The following is a 21,848-nucleotide window of genomic DNA, read 5'->3' as shown; positions in this document are numbered from 1 at the left end:
GTTATAAAAAAAAAGTTATAAAAAAATAAAGAGTAGCATCAATTGCACGTTCCCAGCGGTTTGTGAAAAACAGGACTCTTACACATAAACTCCAGCGTTCCTATTGGAGGGCTGAACTGCTTGAGGAAGAGAGGGTTGTAAGTCTGAGCACTGCCAAAGTCAATGATCTTGATGACATTCATGTAGGTGACGATGATGTTCTCTGGTTTGATGTCCAGGTGCAGGATGCGTCGGTTATGGAGGTAGTCCAGACCCTGAAGGATCTGCACAATATAGGTCACCACATCATCTTCTGAGTAACGGAACCTGAAACATGGAATACACACAACAGCTTGACAGAGGACTCCATGAAGCATATTTCAGGCAGTTTCTTTATAAATTCTGCCCAGAGTGAATGAGAATCCAAATAATGATTTCACATCAGACAAACCACCAACTTATCGGCTTGTCAGCTGTTTGGCTTCACCTGTCTATGAGGCTGAAGAGCAGCTCCTTCCCACTGCAGTACTCAGAGATAAGCACCAGGTAGCGCGGTGTTACATAAGCTTCATGCAGAGCCATGATCCTGTCATGATGAAGCGACTTGAGGATGTCATATTCCTGCAGCACCTCCTGCTTGCTGTCTGCCTCGTATGGAACAATCTTAGCCATAAAGAGGTTGCCTGTGGCGTTTTCCCGGCATTCGCGAATCACACCAAACCGGCCCCTGTGTGTGATAAAGAATAAGTCAGAGGTTCCTTTTTCAAACACTATGTGTTCATTGGATTAAAAAGGCAGAGAGAGAGAGAGAGAGAGAGAGAGCAGTATCTTACATAGAGTAATGTGTATGCAAGATACTGCTCTATTTATTATATAAAGCATATATATATATATATGTATGCTCTATTTATTATAATATTGATAATAGCAGCTTTAAAATGTATCCAGCTCACATTTGTGTTTGCTTTGCTTAAATGTACTGTTTAGATTTAAGCCAGGCTTAAGGTGTAAGTAACTATTACCTTGCTTTCTCATCCATGAAGGTGTAAGGCTTCTGTGGAACTCCCTGGCGCAGAGATCCCTCCCCAGGCTTGCCCAGTGGCGTCCTACGTCCTGAAGGCGTGGCCCGTCCTGAAGGTGTGACTCGTCCGGATGGGGTACTTCGGCTGTCCCCTCCCTGCAGCACAGGTGTCAAGCTCTGCACCACCACCACGGATGGTGTGATAGCCACAGGAGTGACTGAAGCGATGGTCGTTGTTGGGGTGGAACTAGATTGAGAAGGCGGAGCAACACGAGCAGTTGCAGCTGGCTTGTACATTGGAACAGATGAGATGGGTTTCCCAATGCCAGGTGCAGGTGGTGGTACAGGAGAGTGGGGTTTGTTGTTGATGGACTGGACTGCATTTACAGGGCTCTGAGGTTTGGGTGGAACAACAGGTGGAGGAGCTAATTTATTTTGGGGTTTGCTCACACTGATGCTAAGGGTAGTCTTGGCTTTGGCGGCCGTGGCTTGGACAGCTGCGGCAGCGTGAACAGGAGCTTGTTCGGAGGGGGCTGTGCTAATGGGTGGAGTAACAGCAGGATGGCTAGCATCAACCTGCACGGTGGGTGTGATGGTTACAGGAGAAACACTTTTAGCCACAGATGGAGCAGGAGCTGAAGCTGAGGGAGGGACAGGTGTTACTGTTGTAGATTTACTAGGAGCTGGTTTAATGGGAGGCACTTTCATGGATGACATCATCACCACAGGAGGAGGAGGAGGAGTAGTTGCAGGGACAGTTTTGACCACCACAGGAGCATTGGACTTAGCTGGTTCTAATGAAAGACAAGGATCCATATCACAACAAGAAGTACACATCTCTTCATTCATGCATCTGCATATTTTTAAATTCATACATCAATGTGTACAAAGAAGGCAACTTCACATACATTTTACACACCTGAAATAAACAGCATTTTCTTTGATATAATACGTACCTGAAACATCCAGGCTTATGACATCTGAAAGGTTGCTGTAGGGGCCCTGGCCAGCTTTATTGACACATGCCACCCTGAACCTGAAGGAGCCCCCTGCTGGCAAGTCAACCACATTGTAATAACAGTCTGCCACCCCTGTAGCCACAATTAGCCAGTTGGTCTCACCTAGGGAATAAAAATAAGATGGGTATGTCCATGTTATTTTAAGAGACAGTTTATAGTACTATTGTATCACACTTCAACCTCATGTGTATATGTGTATATGAACACATATACACATTTTTGCTATTCAAAAGGCTGTATAACTTTTCACGTGCGTTGATATGTACTGTGCATTAGAGTCTGATGTGGTGAGACTGCTATGTTTCATTTATGGTTCATGCTGTTACATCTCATCTCCTGTAAACATATATTTCATTTCGTTTTCATCACTGCATGTCATGGCCCCCTTTTGCCAGAGCAACCTTAAGAACATTTGTATTACTGAAGTGGTCTAATGATGATGTTAGTGGGTGAGGTGTCCAGTGAGTGCATGTATATGTATACCTGCTGTGGTTGCAGCTAATTTGCAAACAAAAAGGTGGTTAATCTTTCCATCACTCGAAGGGAAGTCTAAATGCTCTGAGCAACCACATTAAACCTGGCTCTGTGCAACCCTTTCCAAACCTACAGTTAAAATATTGACTATCCAAAGATTTGTGCACACCCCAAATCATCATCATAATCATTTGTCTACAAAAAAGAAATAAAATTACCCTCTGCTCTCCTCTCCAGAGAGTATGTGCATGGGGCCATGGTGTCTGAGGGCCTCCACAGTACCAAGGCTGTATTGTTGTACTTCTGAGGTATTTCAGGGGTCCCAGGACGATTGGGCAGACCTGTAAAAACAAATATATTGATATCAAATACAAATACTCTGGCTCCTACTTGCCCTCCAGTTCCTTTCCAGGCTCTTCATTGTGTATCCAACAAGCTGTGTGTATGTATACATACATATATATATATATATATATGTATACCCACACACAATATGGACACTGGACAAATGAGATTTACCACTCTTTACTCTTTACATATTTCTCTGTTCTTACGAGCAAGAGATATGGTGCAAGAGCTGGACACAGTGGCCAAGGGACTTGTGGCAACACATTCATAGACCCCCGCATCCTTTTTGGTGGTCTGCATGATCATCAGTAGCTGCCGGCCATCAGGGCAGGCAATCATGTTCATCCTGGCATCAATCTCCAGGGGCTTCTTATCTGAGGAAACATATGCATAAAAATTGTCATAGTGATAAGGAAATGATCAAACATTTGAGTAATTAGGAATCTAAACTTTTGCCTTATCTCATTTGACATTACACTGTATGCTACACTTGTTGTCATGGTACCAGTATGTCAATTACCTTAATTAACAAGTGAAGTGATTCTGATTATCCATCTGTGAGACCATCAGTTACATAATAATTCCTAATTAAATCATCCTCACCTTTCATCCAGGTGATCTGTGGGTGGGGGCTGCCTGCTGGCAGACAGCTGAGTGTAACTGGATCCCCCTCCAGCAGGACATGATCTCTCAGCTTGATGTGGAATACTGGAGGGAAGTCTAGGAGCATAACATTAAAAACATTCTCATACTACATACTGATAGTTTAAATTAAAAGTTATGATTAAATATAGTCAGTGATGGTTAAGATCGCCATCACTGGAACAAGGGTACAACTTCTGGCCTAGGATCAGCTAGGAAACCTTTGTCTTTGTGCAGCCCATTAACACTTACTTACTTACAATTATAATGGGAGAAAAGTCAGGTGAGCTAGTATAAGAGCAACAAAGTTAGGAAGAGAGAGTAAGAGTGGGTGGGGTGGGTGTAAGGGTTAAAAACCACAGGACTTTCATTCAGGAGTCCACTGTTGGTGTCCCATCAATGAGTTATTTCAACAATTACTAAGCAGTAATTTTGGGAGTAAATATTTTTAATGGACAGTTATAAGCGATGTCTTGAGTGATCACCACTGTGTTGTCAAAGTGATAAAGTCTTACTTACCAGAAGCCAGTCTAGAATACTGACGTGAACGTATGGAACTATTTTCTCTGGAGATGGCTGTTGGTATGTCAGGCTGTGATACTGTCTTGTCTCGCCTCCCTCTGGTCAGACCCCATCGATCCCAGCGGGATCTGCGCTCACTCTCCAGACCTTTGAAAGAAGAATTCAACTATCTTCATAAATCAATCATCATGCACTGAAGAAATTGCAAACAATAGTACTCTTGTCAAACATTTTCCATAAGATGTATAAGCAATTGCTTCATACCCTTTGATGTTTCTGACTTGAGGCTGGACATTGAGTCAAGAGACTCTGATGAGGCACCGTTACTGGCCTGAGTTGCTAGCTGGTTCTGAGGAACATTGGCAACCTTTGTAGCACGGCTCTCTGATGTTGAACGACGAAGCATGGAAAGAATGGGTGTCCTCTTGGGTTCTTTGTCCTCTGATGCCCTCCTTTCTTCTGAGTAACTACGAATTCTTGTGGAAATACCAGCCACTGTTGATTCAATCTTTCTGCGCATTACCAAAACTGGTGATTCTGTAGGTTTCTTAAGATCCTTTTCATCCTGTTCCACCACTGTATCGCCTCCACCATCCATGCGCATCATCTCTACTTCCTTCTTGTCCTGTGACCCTCTTCGGCCGAGAGTCCAAGAAAGCCTTCTTCTGGAAGCAACTGAATCTTCATCTTTGGTCATTTCGTCCTTGCGCTCAGTTGATGGAGTTCTCTTCAGGCGCATGGAGAGCCTTCTCATAAAGCCTTGGTCCTTTTGAGCTTCACGAAGGTCCTGGACTGACTTCGATTTCTCTTCAAGTCTTCTCTGTGCTAATTCCACTGGTGCACCAATTGGCCCAGGTCTGTATATCTCTTCACCTGACTCCACAGAGTCTGATGAAATCACTTGTGGTTTGTCCTCATTCTTTGACCGTGACAGGAATTTTAGACTCCTTGAGAGGGAAGATTCACGTTTTTTGAAACGAGTCTCAAAGACCTCTTCAGAGTTAATGTCATCCAAGTCAGCTCCCGCTGAGAACTCTTGTTGGGATGAGGAATATGTGGTGATCTTTGGTGGACTGGGTTCTTTTGTGATCATCTCAGGTGAAGCTACCCTGGAATATACTGCAGGGTGTTCAGTAGATGACACGAGGACTGGCTTTGGTGGGCCAGGTAAAGCAGAGGACACACTGGAAGGTGTAGATGTAGGTAGAGAAGTTTTAGTTGATACTGCAGATGACGAGGCGGATGGAAAAACAACAGGTGTAGAAGGGCCTAGAGGTTGGTCATTGAGAGGCTGCAGTGAAGGGACCATGATGGTCTGCATAATACTGGCATATGCTGAAGTCCTTCCATCTGGAAGGACAACACGAGCAGGAAGTGAGGGTGTTACATAAGTTGATACAACATTTGCCGGGGGATGGGAATATTCCTGTGTTGGTGTCACCATAACTGAGCTGGATGTTATGATCACATCAGAAGATTTAGCAAGCATATTTCCTTCTTCTGCTTTTTCTTCAGAAACTTCTTCAACTTCTTTTACATTTGATTCAGCAACACTGCCTTTTCTTTCCTCTTCTTCTTTCATAAACTCATCCTTTTCTTGTTGCTCTCTTTCTACTTCTTCTTCCTCCATCTTTTCTTCTATTTTAGAGCTTTGGGCCTCAAGAGGAGGTGTAGGAATTCTCTGGCCCACAAACTCTGATTCAATCATTGGTTCTTCTGATATGCTCATATCTTTCTCTGAGAAACCACTTGTGCTTGATCTCTCATCAAAATTACTATCTGTAGTCAGCCCATCCATCTTTTCATTCGCAGTCTCCTCGGACTTGATTTCTTTCTCAATAAATGATTCCTCACTTTCTGTTTTGGTTGGGCTTTCTTGCACAACAGACTCGGGTGTTGGCGGTTTTGGTGAAGGTTCTCTGGGAGTCACTGGACGGGAATCTAGCTTGATTTGTTCAGTGAGAGCTGACATAGATATAGCCTCCTTGAGCCTTCTCTCTTCTACCTGTGCCACGGGAATCTCCAAGGGGGCTCCTGACCGGCGGTGTAAAGCTATGGGCTCTGAATCACCTTGACTGAAAGAGGCAGTTTTGCGCAAAACTTTGGGTTTGGGAACTTCGTCCCTTGCGGAATCACTGGATGCAGCTCTAGTTAGTGGAGGTGGGCCCAAACGAGCAGTACGAGAGTAGCGATCTGAGGCTACTGCACGTTTTTCATCTCCCATTCCCAATGTTTCCAACAGAGGTCCTCTCAGTCCACTCATCTTGTTGTCTACAGAACCACCACGAAGCAGTCGTTGTCTCATCAGTTCCAGTTTTAGAGCATAGTCTTCTTGACTCATCTTGGCAGTTCCTGGGCTGGTGCTCCTCCTTGGTAGCTCCATAGAGACAGCTTTCTTGAGAACTCTCCTGCCATCCTCTTGGTTTCCTTCTCCAGCTCCTTCCTCAGGTGTAATTCGGAGCAGCAATGCGCTGTCGGCTGAGCCTCCACGTCTTAGCTCTCCTCTTCGTCGTCCACCCTCTGGTTTGTCTGACTCCATGCTTGAACCCCTTCGAAGGGGCTTTCTAGTCAGCTCTGACTTTTGTAGTAATTCAGCTGGTGATTCTTCATCTGAAGAACCCCTGTCATTGTCCTGTGGTAACCTTTTCCTCAGACGGCCTTTACCTATTATTTCAACCCCTTCTTTATCCATTTGTTTAGTATCACACTCCATTGCCTCTATGGCTTGAACAGAAGACCCAGAGCATTTACTTGTACCATTCTGGTTTTCTGTTTCCTGCTCATTGGTCTGGATATCATTCAGTGACATCCTTGAGCCAGAAAATTCCATGTTAAGTGGCATTGGTATAAATGGCAGCTCATCAATGTCTTCATCAGAATCTGAGGATGATGATGGCAAAGGTGAACCTTCTTTCAGGTGCCTGGGAACTGCAATGGAGATATGGCTGGAGAAATCATTCAGCAGCTCGGGTATGGACCTCATTACCATTTTTGATTTATAGCTGATTAGTGAACGCTGTAAAAGAGGAAATATTAAATTGAAAGACCATCCATGAATCATTGTTAGGCATTCTGGGTATAATGCCATATAGAAAACCAGAACAGGAAATAAAACATCCCTCACCTGCCATTTTCTACGAGATACAAATTTCCTCAGGGCCTCTGTACTTATGGCCTTCCCTTTGTTAAGTGTCTGCACAATAAATAAACAATTAATGTAATAAAAATAAATTAAGTTTGGGACCTTACTCAGTATTGTCATGTGCCACTGTTTTGTCTTACCTTGAACCAGGGGTGTCGGAGGCATTCCTGAGTATCAGGTCTCCTGGAGAAACATCAAGGCATATCTCAGACATGTTTCAGAGTTGCTTAACAGCTTTTAAAAATTAATAAATTGTAAAACAATGTATCACCGTTATATTTATTTATGTATTTTACACACAAATTTAACATAAAAAAGATCTTGCAAAACAGGGATCAAGTTGTGGTACTCACAGCCTGTCTGCGACCAGGAGCTTTATGATGAACCCTTTAGCCTCCCGGCAAAGCTCAGCAAACATGCTCTCCTCAAAGGCCACATTATAGTTCCTGATGTTCAGTACAGTGCTGCGGTCGTTCTCTCCAGCAAATGGAGAAACTCCTGTCAGACTGATAACAGAAAGAAATTTTTAAATTTACTAATAAGTTTACGAATAGTAAACATGTCACTGATCTCCAGTATCCTCAAATACAATTAATAATGAGGAAAATACACGATTATAATAATAATCTTACTCACCACAAGTATGCAATAACGCCAACTGGCCTGAGAAAATAAATAAGAGAATTAGAAAAACGTGGTAAATTAAAATAAAATAAAATGTTAAAAAAGTAGTTTTCAGGAGGTACTCTACCAGATGTCCGATGCCTTTGACACAGGGGTCTGATTGACAATTTCTGGTGAAACAAATTCTGGTGTGCCATATTTGCAGTACTGAGCCTCACTGGGTGTGGTCTCCACAGCATTGCCGAAGTCACAGATTCGGATCTGATCACTGTGAGAATCTGCCATAAGGATGTTATCGGGCTGAGGAAACAACAAGAAAATAATATTACATCATGTTCTACAAGTCAGAATACATTTTCAATCATTTGCCAAATTGAAAAAAAAACCCAGTTCCAACTCACACTTTTGAAAATGTTCTTATCTTCTATAAATACTGTATATTAAAAGGAAGACAATGAAAGTGGGAGGATCCACGAGTATCTACCTTAATGTCCAGGTGTACGATGTTTAGATGATGAAGGTAATCCACTCCCTCAAGCAGTTGTCTTATACATGAACGTACCTGGTGGTCCCAAAATACAAACATACCAGTGCAGCTGCTATTAACAGATCACATTAAATTACATGGCTTTGATCACTACACTGAAACAGATACTGAAATGTTTAGTGTAAGAGTTGCTGTGCAGTCATAACACACAGGACTTACATCAGACTCCATTACTGTAGATTTCCTTGTAAATCTGTCAAGCAGCTCCTCGTGGCATCTTTAAAGATGAATTAAGGCTATTCTCAAGATGACTTTAGATTTATTTTACAATAAATACATTATTTTTTAAATAAATAAATTTACAGTATGTTTATTGATTTCATTTCTGGCGATACATACATTTTTAATAAAAAACATTTAAGAAGAACACAGTGCCTACAGTGTCAGCGAACATTTTGTTTTCATATCAATTCAGTTCAGTTTATTTATATAGTGTCAATCACAACAAAGCTGTCTCATGACACTTTCCAATTAGAGCAGGTCTAGACCAAACTCTCTGTACTAAAAACTAAATGTAGTTTTTTTAATCACAGAAAGCAGAAACAGCGACGAGGAAAAACTTCCTTTTAGAGGCCAGAATCCCTGGAGCAGACCAGGGCTCTATGTGGGCAGCCATCCTCTTTGACCGGTTATGTTGTGAGAGAGAGAGAGAGAGAGAGAGAGAGAGAGAGAGAGAGAGAGAGAGAGAGAGAAAGAGAGAGAGAGAGAGAGACAGAAAGAGAGAGAGAGAGAGAGAGAGAGAGAGAGAGAGAGAGATGAGAATAAGGGAAAGAGAGAAAAGAGAAGGGGGGGCATACTGACATAGATGTGTAGCAACTGCAATAATAACAGCAGTAACAGTACTAGAAATGATATTAACAGTAATAATAATGATAGTGGTAGTAATAATAATAATATTAATGCAGAAATATGACTAAGTGGTAACAGCAGTCACCTGTGTCAAGCAGGACCACAGCAGGAGGCCCAAACACGATCATTTCATTTACTTTTCAAAGCTGTTTACTCTGCAACAGTCCACTCTGTGTTTTAACTGCACCATAAGGATACATTTCAGTGATGATAATGACTGCATTCTTTTTCTCAAAGGCATCATGAAAGTAAAGGACTCGCTCGTGGTCCAGTCTGGAGAGCAGGTTCATCTCTCTCAGGGCAGACGCCTTCTTCTTGGCCCGTGTGGAGATAAACTTTGCAGCATACTCCATTTTGCCTACCTTCTGGGTCGCACGTTTCACATAGGAAAATGCTCCTCTGGATCAAAACATCAGGTAGAAAACTTTTAAGTTAGCTCATCACTACTTACATCTGGAATAATTGTTCAAAATAACGAGATGAAGGCATTCAGACATTGAGGACGACAGCCTCATTTTCAACATTTATTAAAAACTGTTTTCATTTCAGATTGCGCTCACCTTCCGATTTCCTTGTGGATGTCATAATGGTCAGTCAGTCTGCGCATTTTCCTTAAAATAGTTGCCTCATCTTCCATTGGCTCCTCTTTACTTTTAGCTACAGTAATGAGCAAGTATTGATTAAACAAAGGGAAATGTACCCACAATTGCAAGAATGATTGGTTGTTTATTCAGGTTGGTTTCTTCACTTCAAGGGATTGCTAGACTTGTTTTAAAGATTTTTATTGATCTCTTACCTTCATGAATGGTGAGTTCTGCTTTACAAGAAACAGAACCTGCCAAGTTCCTAGCAGTGCAGGTGTAAACCCCAGAGTCTTCCGGACAAGCGTTTAGAACCACCAGGGAACATTCGTTATCATCGTACACAAATGTGTAATGACTGCTCTCCGACAGCAGGATGTCATTCTGAAAGCAAATATTGTAAGTGCTGGCAATGGTTCTCCAAAGGTTTACAAAAAATTGAAATAAGAAAAAAATAATCTGATTTGGTAAATTTCCATTTTAAAAGTTTAGCTTATTAGACTAACTTGGAAATTAAATTACTTTTGACAGTTAAAATTGATTAAAAAAAACAAACCTTGAACCAGAGGATGTCAGGAATGGGTTTGCCCTCAACAACAACAGCAAAGCGAGGGGTCTCTCCAATGCAAACGTCCAAGTCCTCCATGATAGTTTCAAATGTTGGTGGAGCTTTGGACAAAGATACAAAGGGTACCAAGTTACATTGTTTTTGACAGAGAAATGGATAGAAAGATAAATCAATCTGCTGCCTACCTGCCATCTCCACATTAAAGGTGCAGCTGTCGCTACCATACTTGTTGGAGGCCACAAACATCATCTCTCCAATGTCAGTACTCTTCACTTTGAGCAGCTTCAGTGTGTGCTGGTCATCATCTGGCATTGACATCTCATACAGGCCTGGCTTGTTGGCCAGGACAACTCCCTTCCTGTGGAAAAGCGTTCATAATGTAAAGCAAAAATAATGTGTTACAGGTAGGAGAGCAACACTGAAATCTTAAACAACCACTTGGAACTGAGCAGCTGCCTGTATGTATTGCCATAATATTAATGCTTTTCAGGCATACAATCCACTGTACTACACTGTGTCCACTAGGTGGCAACCTAACCACCAGATACCACTTGACTACTCATATGATAGTGCGCATGTTATACTGAAACTACACACACAACAACATTGTTATTTTAAATCTGGGTATAACAGTTGGAGCCTTTTACAATTTACAATGTTACAATTTTAATTTATTAAATGAAATTAAAATAAAATAAAAAAGTGAAAAAAGTATTGCAGAAAAATGCAAGTAAAGAGCTTTATTTTTGACATCTTTTCAAAACATAGATCGAAGAAAAACAGACAACAATAAGAAATTTGACAAAAGTGACACAGATACCTCTTCCAGATGACTGCAGCATTGACATGGTTGAGGGTGACAGTGATGGTGACTGACTGGTTTTCAATGACATATACAATTTCTGGCTTATCAATAATCACTGGAGCCTCCAGAAGATAGGAACCTAAAAGAAAATCAAAATGTACACACATTTTTAGCAAACAGGTAGTGCACACTGATGGATGGATGGATGTTCTTAAGACCTGAATGTACCTCTGTCCAGGAGCTGCACCGGGTCAGTGGCAGGTGAAGGCTTGCTGAAGGCTTTGGAGGTGATGGTCAGCACCCTGAAAGCATAACGCACATTTTTGGAGAGGGTCGTAATGGTGTAGGTGGTATCCTTCAGCCCAGAAGCTATGATGGTCCACTGGATGGAGCCCAGGGCTTGCTGTTGGATGGCATACATCAGGGAGCTGGGATCTGAAAGAAAAGGGATTTCATGCTGAAACATTTTTTCTGCCCTCCATAATCCAACATTTTTGTTAGCTAAGCTTCCAAAAAAAGTGAAAAAAGTGAAATAACTTTTCACACTGCAAGATATGCTAGTGTGTCTATGTGCGTTTATCAGTCTTTCATCATGGTTTAACTGAAGAGGATTAATAAAGATCTTTATGTCTTTGGTCTTTGCTTAAGTTCATTTTGTTAAATGTATGCTGACACAAAACACAGGATAAAGGATCGTATATACTCTTTACATATTTAATGTGGTGTACAAAACATTTCTGAACATCAGTACTGCATACCAATGGAAGGGTCCAGCCTCCGTGGTTTCTTCCAGCTTAAGTTGATGGTTTTACCAGTGATGGACTCTATCACTGGAGTCCCATCAGGAGGGTCAGGCAGGATATCTGAAAATGATAACAATTAAGAGCGAGGTCCTTCAATGTTTCTCATGTGCTTTTGTCTGAGGCAGTTTTACAGAATGCTTTGACCTACTTTGTATTATTGAACACAGTTATGTAATCACAGGGGCATCGTGCTAGGACATTTACTTACTCTTATTCTTAAGCTTTCTTACTACTTTCTCTTACTAATGGTAAGTTTGATTATAAAAAATATTACAAGTAAAAAGAACATTTCCACACAGCAGAGCTTCAAGTCCTGAATCAGTCTCAAAACCAGTGTCAGAAGTCTCCTATTACAAGACTGCTTGGTTTTTTCAGAATATTTTCAAAACTATTGACCATCAGAGCAGCACTGTAGTCTTAAAGAAGTTAAGATGGATGGTTTCACTTTCAATGACATATTAAAATGTCTTTCTAAAGCAAATCAGTCCAACAAAATATAAATTTAGAATTCTGTTTATTGGATAGAGGTATATATTAAACTCCAAATTAATTCACATTGAGGTATATTTCTGAAGTCAAACAAGTGTGTTCTCTCCAAGTGAAGAAAGGCAGACCATCTGTTCCTGACTTGTAAGACAGGTCTGAACCAAACATACATTTCCTTTACCCATCAGAGAAAATTCTTGAATGCCAGAAATTCTCTTAAATCACTAAAACATGCAACTCAGGAAGAAATCTGTTAGTACCGGTGGTTCTAGCATGAGGTCCACTGTGTGCCATAACAGGAATGAAAATCACCTGTGACATAGAGATGAGCGTAGCAGGTGGCCTTGCCAACTTTGTTAGAGATGACACTCTTATAGACCCCACCGTGTGCGTGGCACACCGAGCGGATGACCAGGCTGTGGACGTCACGGACTACAGGAACCAGACAAAAGACATACTGGTCCATTAGCATCTTCATGAAACTTATTTGATTAGTTAAACACAGGAATGCAGACGTAAGCATAACAAAATATATAATGTATCATAAATTCAATAAAAAGAACACTACTTTTCTAAACTATAATTTTCTTTGCATTGCAGAAGTGGGGATAAAAGAAACTCTGGACACATTTGTTGTTTCTCAGATGCTTTGCTCAGAATGGTGACATCTTACTGTTAGTTTGACGTTATCATTACAGCCATAACAATGTTTTTCTTTAATTCAAACACAGACTCAATTGATCTTAGAAAGTTTTCTTTTTAAAATGTAACCGCTAAAAATCTAAATGTGAAGAATCTGAAATAAACTGCCCAGAGTGCGATAGCTTTGTGAAAGCTTGCGGACATTAATCAATTTTGACATTTTTTTGATTTTTACATTGTGTCATCTTTCTGTCCTCAGTGCTCTCAATCCTCTTGCCATTGTGGAACCAGGCGATGGTGGGGTATGGCAGACCAGCCACTTTACATTTGAGCACAGCTTCCTTTCCCTCAAGCACATCCAGATCATAAAGAGGTTTGATGAAGTCAGGCATGGTGAAACGTTCCACCTCATTCTCTGGGACCTCTGGTTCCTCAGGGATCGATGGCATCTTCTCCAGTTTAGCCCTGAAGGAAAGAGAAAACATGCCAGTCACTGCTTAAAAATCACATGTTTTTACATCCATAATCAGGACCATGAAACATACAAGAGCTATGGCGCAACATCTGAAGAATAATGCTCTTACATCTGCGATGAGATGGCCGGCCGCGGTTCTTGTATGTAAAGTTCAGCGGAGCTCTCTGCGTCGCCGTGACAGTTACGGGCTGTGACCGTGTAAAAACCCTCATCGTCATTGGCCACATGAGAAATGATGAGAGAGTGGCGGCCACCCTCTTGAAGAATACGTATGTCCTCACTTTCTATGAGGGGATGGTCTAAAGACAAAGAGTTTTGTCTGTGTTATAAATGGTGCAAGGACAATTTCTAAGTCCTAGAGGCAATTCTAACGTGATTATGATGATCAGATGGTGTAATAATAAAAATAATAATATTTATGTAATCCTACCAAAGTGACTCCAAATGACTTTGGGAGATGGTGTCCCGCTGACTTTGCAGTCAAATCGAGCATTACGACCCTCAATCACTTCGAGAACGTCCAGCTTGCGAGTGAAGAGAGGTTCAATTGAAGGGATGACTTTGAGTTTGCCAAATGAAGTCACTTCCTCTGAAAGTGAAAGTTTTAGTAAATAAAAAATAGTAGGCGGACAGGATAATACATTCATTTTCATTTCACATCACACATATTGTGATATCTACTCTAGAAGCACACCTTTAGCTGTGCTAATCTTGCACGTGTACGTTCCGCTGTCGTCCTCGTGCACAGAGTTGAGCAGCAGCCGGCACTTTCTCCCATCAAAGTGCATCTTACAGTTGAGCAATGCCGGCTGGATCAGTTTCCCGTCTGCAAGCCAGTCCACATCTGTGTCCTTCGGTCCGATGACATGACACTCAAACAAAACTGTCTCTCCAGCCTTGGCTGTGATGTCCCTGACTGGGCGGATGACGGCCAATCCGGGCTCAACTGGTGGTGCTGGGTGTAAATAAGGGACATTTTCTGAAGAGTGCTCATACCAGTCACAGGTTACAATTAATGTTTAGTGTACTTGAACTTATGGCATCAATGTATGTGCTGACTAATAAGTAAACAACTGGTATCAGGAGTTTAGTCACAGCATAGCAAATAGTTAAACTGACGAAAGTAACAAAAAGCAGATCTATTATCCAAAGACAGAGGCTGAAATGTGGATGTCTATAAACAAACACTGGCACATTTGAAAAGAAACGTACCTTTTACCTCCAGCCTTCCTTCACACTGCTTTGTCCCATATTCATTAATGATCTTACAGGTGTAAATCCCAGAGTCCGATCTCAGCGCTGACTTGATGATCATTTCAAAAGTGCCATCTTTTGTCTCACGGACAATGTGACGTGGGCCTGTTTTCACCGTAACTCTTTCCCTCAGCCTATGAAAAAATAGAACCAAGGGAACAAATGTTGCCGTGATTTTAAAACAAGAGATGAATCACTCCTATACCACTCGAGTGTTTTATTTAATTTTTTTTAATTATTTAATTTATGCAGTGATGGATGACCAAGCACACACTTTCTCAACAACAAGCTCTATTCTGGGTGGTATAAAAGAGACGGGTTGGGGGGGTGGGGTACATTATTATTTCCAGGCCTGCCAATAATACATTGAGCACTTTCTCTAATGCTATTGTCTCTTGAGAGTCATGACTAACTCCAGTGACAGAACCTGGCAGAGTGATTCAGCCTATTCTTGTCTCCTACATTAAAGGATGAGGCTGGCATTATTCTATATTGCATTTATTGTCAACAATTCCCCTTCCCTATTAAGGCTGTTACTTTTTGCTTGAAATTCAAACTACAAGTAGGACATATAAAAAGTGCAATATTCTACCGGGGATCATCAGTGAACAGCACATCCCATACTGAAATACACTAATACACACTGTTCATGTGACCCAGTGCGTGCCCTGTTGACTCATCAGTAAAATCGGTTGGTGCTAATGCAAAACTGAGAAAACTAATGAGTCCTGCTGAATAATCATGACAGCAGACCATCACCATACTTTATCACACCACTGAGAGGTGTGAGAAATTATTTTTAATTCAACACCATAGATGGTGCTCTAGTGAGCTTTTACAGCAGCAAGATGGGTCATGTGGGACTGAGTCAAATTCAAATACAGCAGGTTAACTGTGAGTAGTTCCTCGACAACAACAGAGCTGCATGGCACAGAAGAATAACATGTATCTGGCTTTGGTCTTTTCATGGCATTTGTAAAAGAAAAAAGAAAAATATGGAATATTGCCAGGCTTATCCCTTGAAGCTGCTGTCCTAGCTAACAACAGCAGCGATAAAGCACCTCCCTCTGATGTGAGGAGGTGTTGTACAAACGTTAAATGACCTGACCCTCGTATTCAATCAGATCTGGCTCATGTTTTGGATGGTCTCAGCATTGCATGTGAATTCCAGATTGTTGTCGAAGGGCTCATTAGTTGAGCCAGAATTTTTTTTTTTTTCAGGCATTGAACAGATTCATTGTAATTGAGGAAAGTGTGTTATTCTTCCTTTATCCCATTAAGAAGTTCCTTTTAGCCGGGAGATTGTTAGGCTTTAAACATTAAGCTTCCACTTGCTTTAACAGATGGGATAAAGTAGCATGCTCTTAAACAAACTATGCAGTCAAACAAGCTTGCTCATAGCTTGTGATTCACACAAAGTCCTTTTACTGTGCCATGCAAGCACATTTAAGCAGTTTGATGAAGTGAGGGAACCTACCAATAGAGCATGGGTTTGGGTTGTCCTGTTACGCGGACAGACATGGTGACTTCCTGTCCTTCAATGACAGCTTGGTCACTCATTGTTGCCTGTTTGAAATGCAGTGTAAGTTAAAACTGAGAGGTGCATTTTACCTGTAAGTTTTATTTGATAGATGTGTTGATAGGATGACCACACAGTGGACACAGAAACACAGAAAAATGAATATTGGCAGAATCAAGGACATCCTGTGCATAAAAACTTTTCATGCAATTTTTTGCATCAGTCAAAAATGCATTTGAATAAGTGCTAAACATTCAAATGTTATACTTTTTATAAAAGACTAATCTAGTTATTCTTCATTCTGTGCAGCCTCACCAGGAATGCAGGGGGTTTCCTGAATTGTGTATCAATACTTCGCCTCAGCTCTGGCCCTCCAAAATCCATGCCTTCCTCCAGGGGACTGAGATACTCCTCGTCAGATGTAATAGGGCTGCTGATGTCCATTGGCACGCCCAGGTTTCCCTTTGGCTCCTGCACAGACTCTGTAAAAGCAGCAGGGTTATCTTTTGTTTCATGTTGCAGTTTTGTTGAAACCTTTTTTGTCTCTGTAACCTTTATTTGTTCTTACTGAGAGAATGGGTCAATGGGAACACTGGAGTTTATGTACATATAAAAAAAACTGCCCTTAAAATATAATTAGAATCTAAGATGTCAAATGTGATATCCAGACAATAGCGGATTCACGGTGGGTGGAGCCAGTAAGCCTCAGTGGGTAAATTACAGGTTCAGTTTCGCCTCTGAGTTGCTATGGTAACTATAAGTGAGGTTGTTCAGCTGGAATATATGGCACAGACATTTTGCTCAAAGAGATAATGACAAGGGAGCAGGAGAGAAATCAGCTGAAACACAATGCCAGTGTGTGAAGAGACCACTAAATTTTCAAATTAAATATATTGCTATGTGCATTTGCTTGATTTTGACTACATAGGGTATTTTTAAATTCATCTATGGTGATGAATAAATATAAACAAATAATAGTAATCAATAATTAATTTCAAATAAATAAAACTTGTTTTGGTAGACACACAATTAAACCTACACTACGGATGCATACATTTTGACTAACCAAACAATATGACTTCGGTGAAAAAAATACTGGTCAAATAATAAAAGATTATTTAACATTGTTTACAATAACTTCCAGGTAGGAAACTTATGCGTCATTTAGCTGACAAACAATTTAATTTTCTTTCATCATGATGTTATTTCAAATTGTATACAGTACATCTCACTCAAAATGCATGTTTGATGCTTTTGTATAACAAACTTTCACTAATGTTAGGTTGGGGACTAAATTTACATGTTGAGCCATAAAACAAAATGAAAGGTTGAGTTTGAGTTTACTTAAAACTTATAGTACCCGTTAGTAAGATCAAACTTACCTGCTTTGACAATAAGGGTGGCACTGCTGGATGCTCTGCCCACCTGATTAACAGCAGCTACACAGTATTTTCCACCATCACTTATTCTTGCTGATTTGATGAGCAGACTATGTCGTTCACCCTCCACTTTGACTGCGCAATTTGCAGTGCTGATAATTTCAGTGCTGTCTTTTGTCCAGGTGGCTTCAATAGAGAACACAAAGAAAGCAGTGTGTGTGTTTGTGTTTGTGTGCTTATATGCAATTCCAAACTAACATTTACAGTACAACATGTTACCTTCAGGAGTGGGGGTGCCAGCAATGATGCATTTTAGTAGGACATCTGCACCAGCAGATGCTACAGTGTCCTGGAGGGGAAACTCAAAAACAGGAGCCTCCAATGGATCTTCTCCAGCAGACACATAAGAATCATCCGAAGAATCTGCACAGTTTAACAAAACACAAGCCTGAAGTAATTTTTTTTCTTTGACCAAAGTGGAAAACCCCCTCGAGTAAGGAATGAGTAACTGGTTGATTAAAATGAAAAAACAAGCAGACTGGACCTTTACACTTCAACAGAAAGCTAAATGATAGAGGCAAAGCAAATCTAACCTAACTCTGGGGACATGGGTCGAGAGCGACGCTTCTTTCCTTTGGTCTTCTGCTGTTGTCCCTCTTTGGCACTACTACTAATCTGCTGAGGCTCACTTGTTTTCACAGGAGCATCCTCTTCCATTTTTTCATCTTCAACAATAATTGCAGGAATTCTTAAATTTAAGGCTGGTCTGGATAGCTCCACTTCCATTTTCTCTTCTGTTGGAGTGACTGGTGACATCCTTGAGGATTTTGGAGGAGTCTGAAGGGGAAGATCTTGCACAATGACACCCCTTCTTTGTACCAGTGGACTTTCAGGTCTGTTTTCAATTTTTCGTAGCACTACTTCTATTGGCGTCTTTCTTCCTGAAGTCTCATCCTTTTGTGACGTTTGCACAAGAGATTCTTGAATGTGCTGAGACTCCTGCATCCGAGATACCCTTTGTACAAGCGGACTTGGTGGCCTTCTTTCAACCTTGCGTAACGTCATCTCAGTAACATTTCTGCTTGGTGACTCTGCCCTTTGTTGATAATATAACGCTGGAGATGATGACCTCTGAATGATTTCGGTAACTGGACTGATTCTGCTTATTTCTCTCACTGATCGTTGTCCTGGTAAATCAGATAACTGCATGGACTCTGGGGTGCCTGGAGCTTCACTAAACCCACTAACTGTTGTGGTTGCTGAACCAGTACTTGCTGTCTTTTGGGGTTGAGATTTGTGCTGGTCTTGTGCTATCTGCTGTTGTTGCTGCATTGGTTGCTGACTTAGTTCCTTTTCTCTCTGTTCCTTTGCCCACTGGGCACGTTCCCTTTCTTGGAGCTTTTGAAGGACTTGTGGAGGAATGGGCTCAATTTTCCTGAGAGGCTGGCGCTGCTTGCTCTTGAGGGTGAGCTGTTCAGTTGAAAAAGACTTTTTCAAATGAGGTTTACCAACAAGCTTCTTAATGCGCTGCAGCTCCTCAGTGAACTTGTTCTCAATGTCCTGAACTTTTTGGGAGTAACGAGGTTTCTCCTCCAGCGAAGCAGCCCTCTGTCTAAACATAGATCTCCGTTCAGCAGCATCCTCTTTCAAAGCCTCCCTTAGATCTTCCCTTGAACTTTCTCTGGAGATACCCAATCGGCTTCCTCCATCATCAGAATCTACAGATCCAGCACGATTGAACCCTGCCCAGGATCTTCCTGAGATGGAACCTTCTGGAATATCAAGGCTTCGTCTCCGCTCCTCCAAGCCCCGAACCTTCTCAAAAACCTTTGAGCTTGCCCTGGTAAGCTTTGGGGATGGTCTGGGAGTAAATTCTTTCCGGGAGTATTCGCTCAGTGGAGTCTGTGGTCGGGAGTCCTGGGTGTTACTTTGAGACACAGATTTTGGCTGCTTAATCTTTTCTTCAAACTCCCCAGGCACTGTGTCTTGGTATTCAGTTGGCAAAACAATTTTCTTTCGTAAGCTGATAGGTGTAGTTGAACCAGAGCGAGTTGGCATTGGAGAGATGGAAGGACGTTTGACGAGTCTTGGGGATGGGGGTGGGAGGACTTGTGAAGGAGATTCTCTTGAAAAATTCTCTGGCTGGTTCCTGAAATAGAGGACATGAAGCAAAGGCTGTTGGAATCAACAGATTATTACTAATTCACAGTTGTATGATTGATTATTTGTAAGTTTCTTTCTTGCCTGGTTGTGTTAGAGTGATCCTCATCTTCTGCACATTTGTCCATCACTGCATTTCATATAAAGAGAAGACATGACATATTCTAGAGGTAAGCGATCTGGTACTTGCAATGATTCTGAAAAAAGGCAAATGTAAAACTGCAGCAACTCTGCAGTAGTTGTCCATCTATGCAGTTCCCCTCAGCTTTACGGAGCATTTAGTACCTTTCAGCTCATTGTTTTGGTTTACTAGCATGAACGTTGCTTCTGGATGTTTGGTAAGGTAATTGCTAATATTCTAACAATGAAATGAGGTGATAGTGAAATAAATAAATAACGTATACAAAACAAAATCAGTTAATGCAATTTAAAGTACAAATGAGCAACAATTTCTTTTGAAAGACTTTAGAATTCTTATTAATGTCTAGAACTATTAAAATAATGTTGCATTGATAGAAGTCAGTAAAGCCATGAGACTGAAATGAAAGAAACTGTACACAAAGGAATAATTGTAAGCGGCAAACATGTTGAACACCTGTATGGACAGCCTGGTCCTCAACATCCCCACCATCTTCTTTGGTCTCAAATTGGTCTCCACCTTCATCCTCTGTTGTTTCAGAATCTGAATAAAATGCAAAACAAGGTAAGATTTTTCTCTGATTGTTCAGTTGATTGTTTGTAACTGAACTGAAATGTTTGTAGAATATTAATGAATTAAAAAAAACATAGTGTCAGTTAAAATAGTAAAAAGAGACTCAGTGGCAATCCAAAACTGTTTACAAAACTGAATACTGTACAATTTTTGATCTTTTAGCCTGTTCACATACATGGCAGCAGAAGAAGCAAAGATAGCATACTGTTACTATAGGAACCAACAAACTACATTATCCTGTTCAGTTCACTCTTTAATAGTCCTTAAAGAAAGGCAAATGGAAATTCCCAGTGCACACTGACGTTATGTAGCTGTTTTTAGAACAGAACCCCACTGTGAAGAAGTTCACGAGTCCAAAACATTTGAGAATGTATTTCATAAATTGCATATCTAAGATGAAATCAACCTTATTAAACAAAAAGTTTTGCAATGGATTGTATTTGTGGCTGTTATTTGACATCTGTCAGCTTTCACCCTCAGGGTCTCATTACCGTAGCTAAGCTAAATGTACTAGATTGACTGCAGCTGAATTGTTGCTGAGTCTTTGTCTTTCATAATTATCTCATCAACACCAGCAAGTTAATATTGAGGAAAGGATGGTGATACATAAGAGCAAAATAAATAGAGGTAGTTCAGTATATGCAAGAGCAAATCAATTTCTTTCAATTTATCCCTTTTAAAGCTAAAAAAATCAGTTCCAGCTGTACCAACTGAAAGATTTCTACTCAGAAGAAAAAAACAGTCACTGGTAGAACTTAAAATAGAAAGCACTATTGAGTCACTAGCATCCCAGCAGCTCTCATGAGGTGTTTGCTTCACAGTAGGTGGAATTACTTAAATAAAAAACAGAGGCTATCTGTTGTTCCCTTGCAGTACGAACACAATAGGATATTTGAAAGACATAATCCACCAAATGTTATGCAGTAAATTTGATCATTTGATCTTCAGTGTGAATCAGTAAGTGGTTTACATTTGTGTGCGTGTCAAGCTCATGGTGTTACTCAAAGCTATAAAATCTACATTTATAACAAATTACACATTCATGCAATATTCATATTAAATGCTTTCATTGCAGATTTAAAAATCAAACTCCCCTGGATGTTTGCAAAGCAGTCCTTTACCATAAAGCACGTAATCATCAACTAAAGCAGTTAGAAATGCATATATTTTATTGATGACCATATCCTAAATGCAAGCATTCTTAACAGTAAGTTAAAAAAAATGAATTATGTTCCTACAACATCTCTGAGAGGTTCCTCATTATATTATCTAAAAGTTAGAATATCAGCTGTACTGC

General features: G+C 40.8%; 1 protein-coding gene across 1 annotated transcript in view; it reads right to left on the bottom strand.

Annotated features, from left to right (window-relative positions):
- spegb (striated muscle enriched protein kinase b) overlaps positions 1 to 21,848 on the bottom strand; it is a 35,273-nt gene that overhangs the window by 4,430 nt on the left and 8,995 nt on the right. Inside the window, exons 2-38 of the mRNA XM_046404796.1 lie at positions 20,435 to 20,521; positions 19,924 to 19,975; positions 18,273 to 19,828; positions 17,959 to 18,102; positions 17,683 to 17,865; positions 16,616 to 16,782; positions 16,259 to 16,347; positions 14,740 to 14,915; positions 14,222 to 14,482; positions 13,958 to 14,116; positions 13,637 to 13,826; positions 13,288 to 13,517; positions 12,723 to 12,842; positions 11,880 to 11,984; positions 11,350 to 11,556; positions 11,137 to 11,260; positions 10,502 to 10,674; positions 10,305 to 10,417; positions 9,964 to 10,132; positions 9,728 to 9,824; positions 9,366 to 9,566; positions 8,478 to 8,535; positions 8,256 to 8,333; positions 7,899 to 8,071; positions 7,784 to 7,810; positions 7,501 to 7,653; positions 7,288 to 7,330; positions 7,130 to 7,198; positions 4,270 to 7,021; positions 4,003 to 4,152; positions 3,445 to 3,561; positions 3,048 to 3,215; positions 2,712 to 2,834; positions 1,957 to 2,121; positions 1,002 to 1,794; positions 467 to 706; positions 83 to 306 (exon numbers count right to left, since the gene is read on the bottom strand). Coding sequence (XP_046260752.1) covers positions 83 to 306; positions 467 to 706; positions 1,002 to 1,794; positions 1,957 to 2,121; positions 2,712 to 2,834; positions 3,048 to 3,215; positions 3,445 to 3,561; positions 4,003 to 4,152; positions 4,270 to 7,021; positions 7,130 to 7,198; positions 7,288 to 7,330; positions 7,501 to 7,653; positions 7,784 to 7,810; positions 7,899 to 8,071; positions 8,256 to 8,333; positions 8,478 to 8,535; positions 9,366 to 9,566; positions 9,728 to 9,824; positions 9,964 to 10,132; positions 10,305 to 10,417; positions 10,502 to 10,674; positions 11,137 to 11,260; positions 11,350 to 11,556; positions 11,880 to 11,984; positions 12,723 to 12,842; positions 13,288 to 13,517; positions 13,637 to 13,826; positions 13,958 to 14,116; positions 14,222 to 14,482; positions 14,740 to 14,915; positions 16,259 to 16,347; positions 16,616 to 16,782; positions 17,683 to 17,865; positions 17,959 to 18,102; positions 18,273 to 19,828; positions 19,924 to 19,975; positions 20,435 to 20,521 — 9,936 coding nt within the window. The remainder of the gene's footprint in view (positions 1 to 82; positions 307 to 466; positions 707 to 1,001; positions 1,795 to 1,956; positions 2,122 to 2,711; positions 2,835 to 3,047; positions 3,216 to 3,444; positions 3,562 to 4,002; positions 4,153 to 4,269; positions 7,022 to 7,129; positions 7,199 to 7,287; positions 7,331 to 7,500; positions 7,654 to 7,783; positions 7,811 to 7,898; positions 8,072 to 8,255; positions 8,334 to 8,477; positions 8,536 to 9,365; positions 9,567 to 9,727; positions 9,825 to 9,963; positions 10,133 to 10,304; positions 10,418 to 10,501; positions 10,675 to 11,136; positions 11,261 to 11,349; positions 11,557 to 11,879; positions 11,985 to 12,722; positions 12,843 to 13,287; positions 13,518 to 13,636; positions 13,827 to 13,957; positions 14,117 to 14,221; positions 14,483 to 14,739; positions 14,916 to 16,258; positions 16,348 to 16,615; positions 16,783 to 17,682; positions 17,866 to 17,958; positions 18,103 to 18,272; positions 19,829 to 19,923; positions 19,976 to 20,434; positions 20,522 to 21,848) is intronic.

This window comes from Scatophagus argus, chromosome 11 (genome assembly GCF_020382885.2).
Source record: "Scatophagus argus isolate fScaArg1 chromosome 11, fScaArg1.pri, whole genome shotgun sequence".
NCBI lineage: Eukaryota > Metazoa > Chordata > Actinopteri > Scatophagidae > Scatophagus > Scatophagus argus.
Note: the sequence above shows the minus strand (reverse complement) of the source record. Positions and strands in the feature narration are given on the sequence as shown.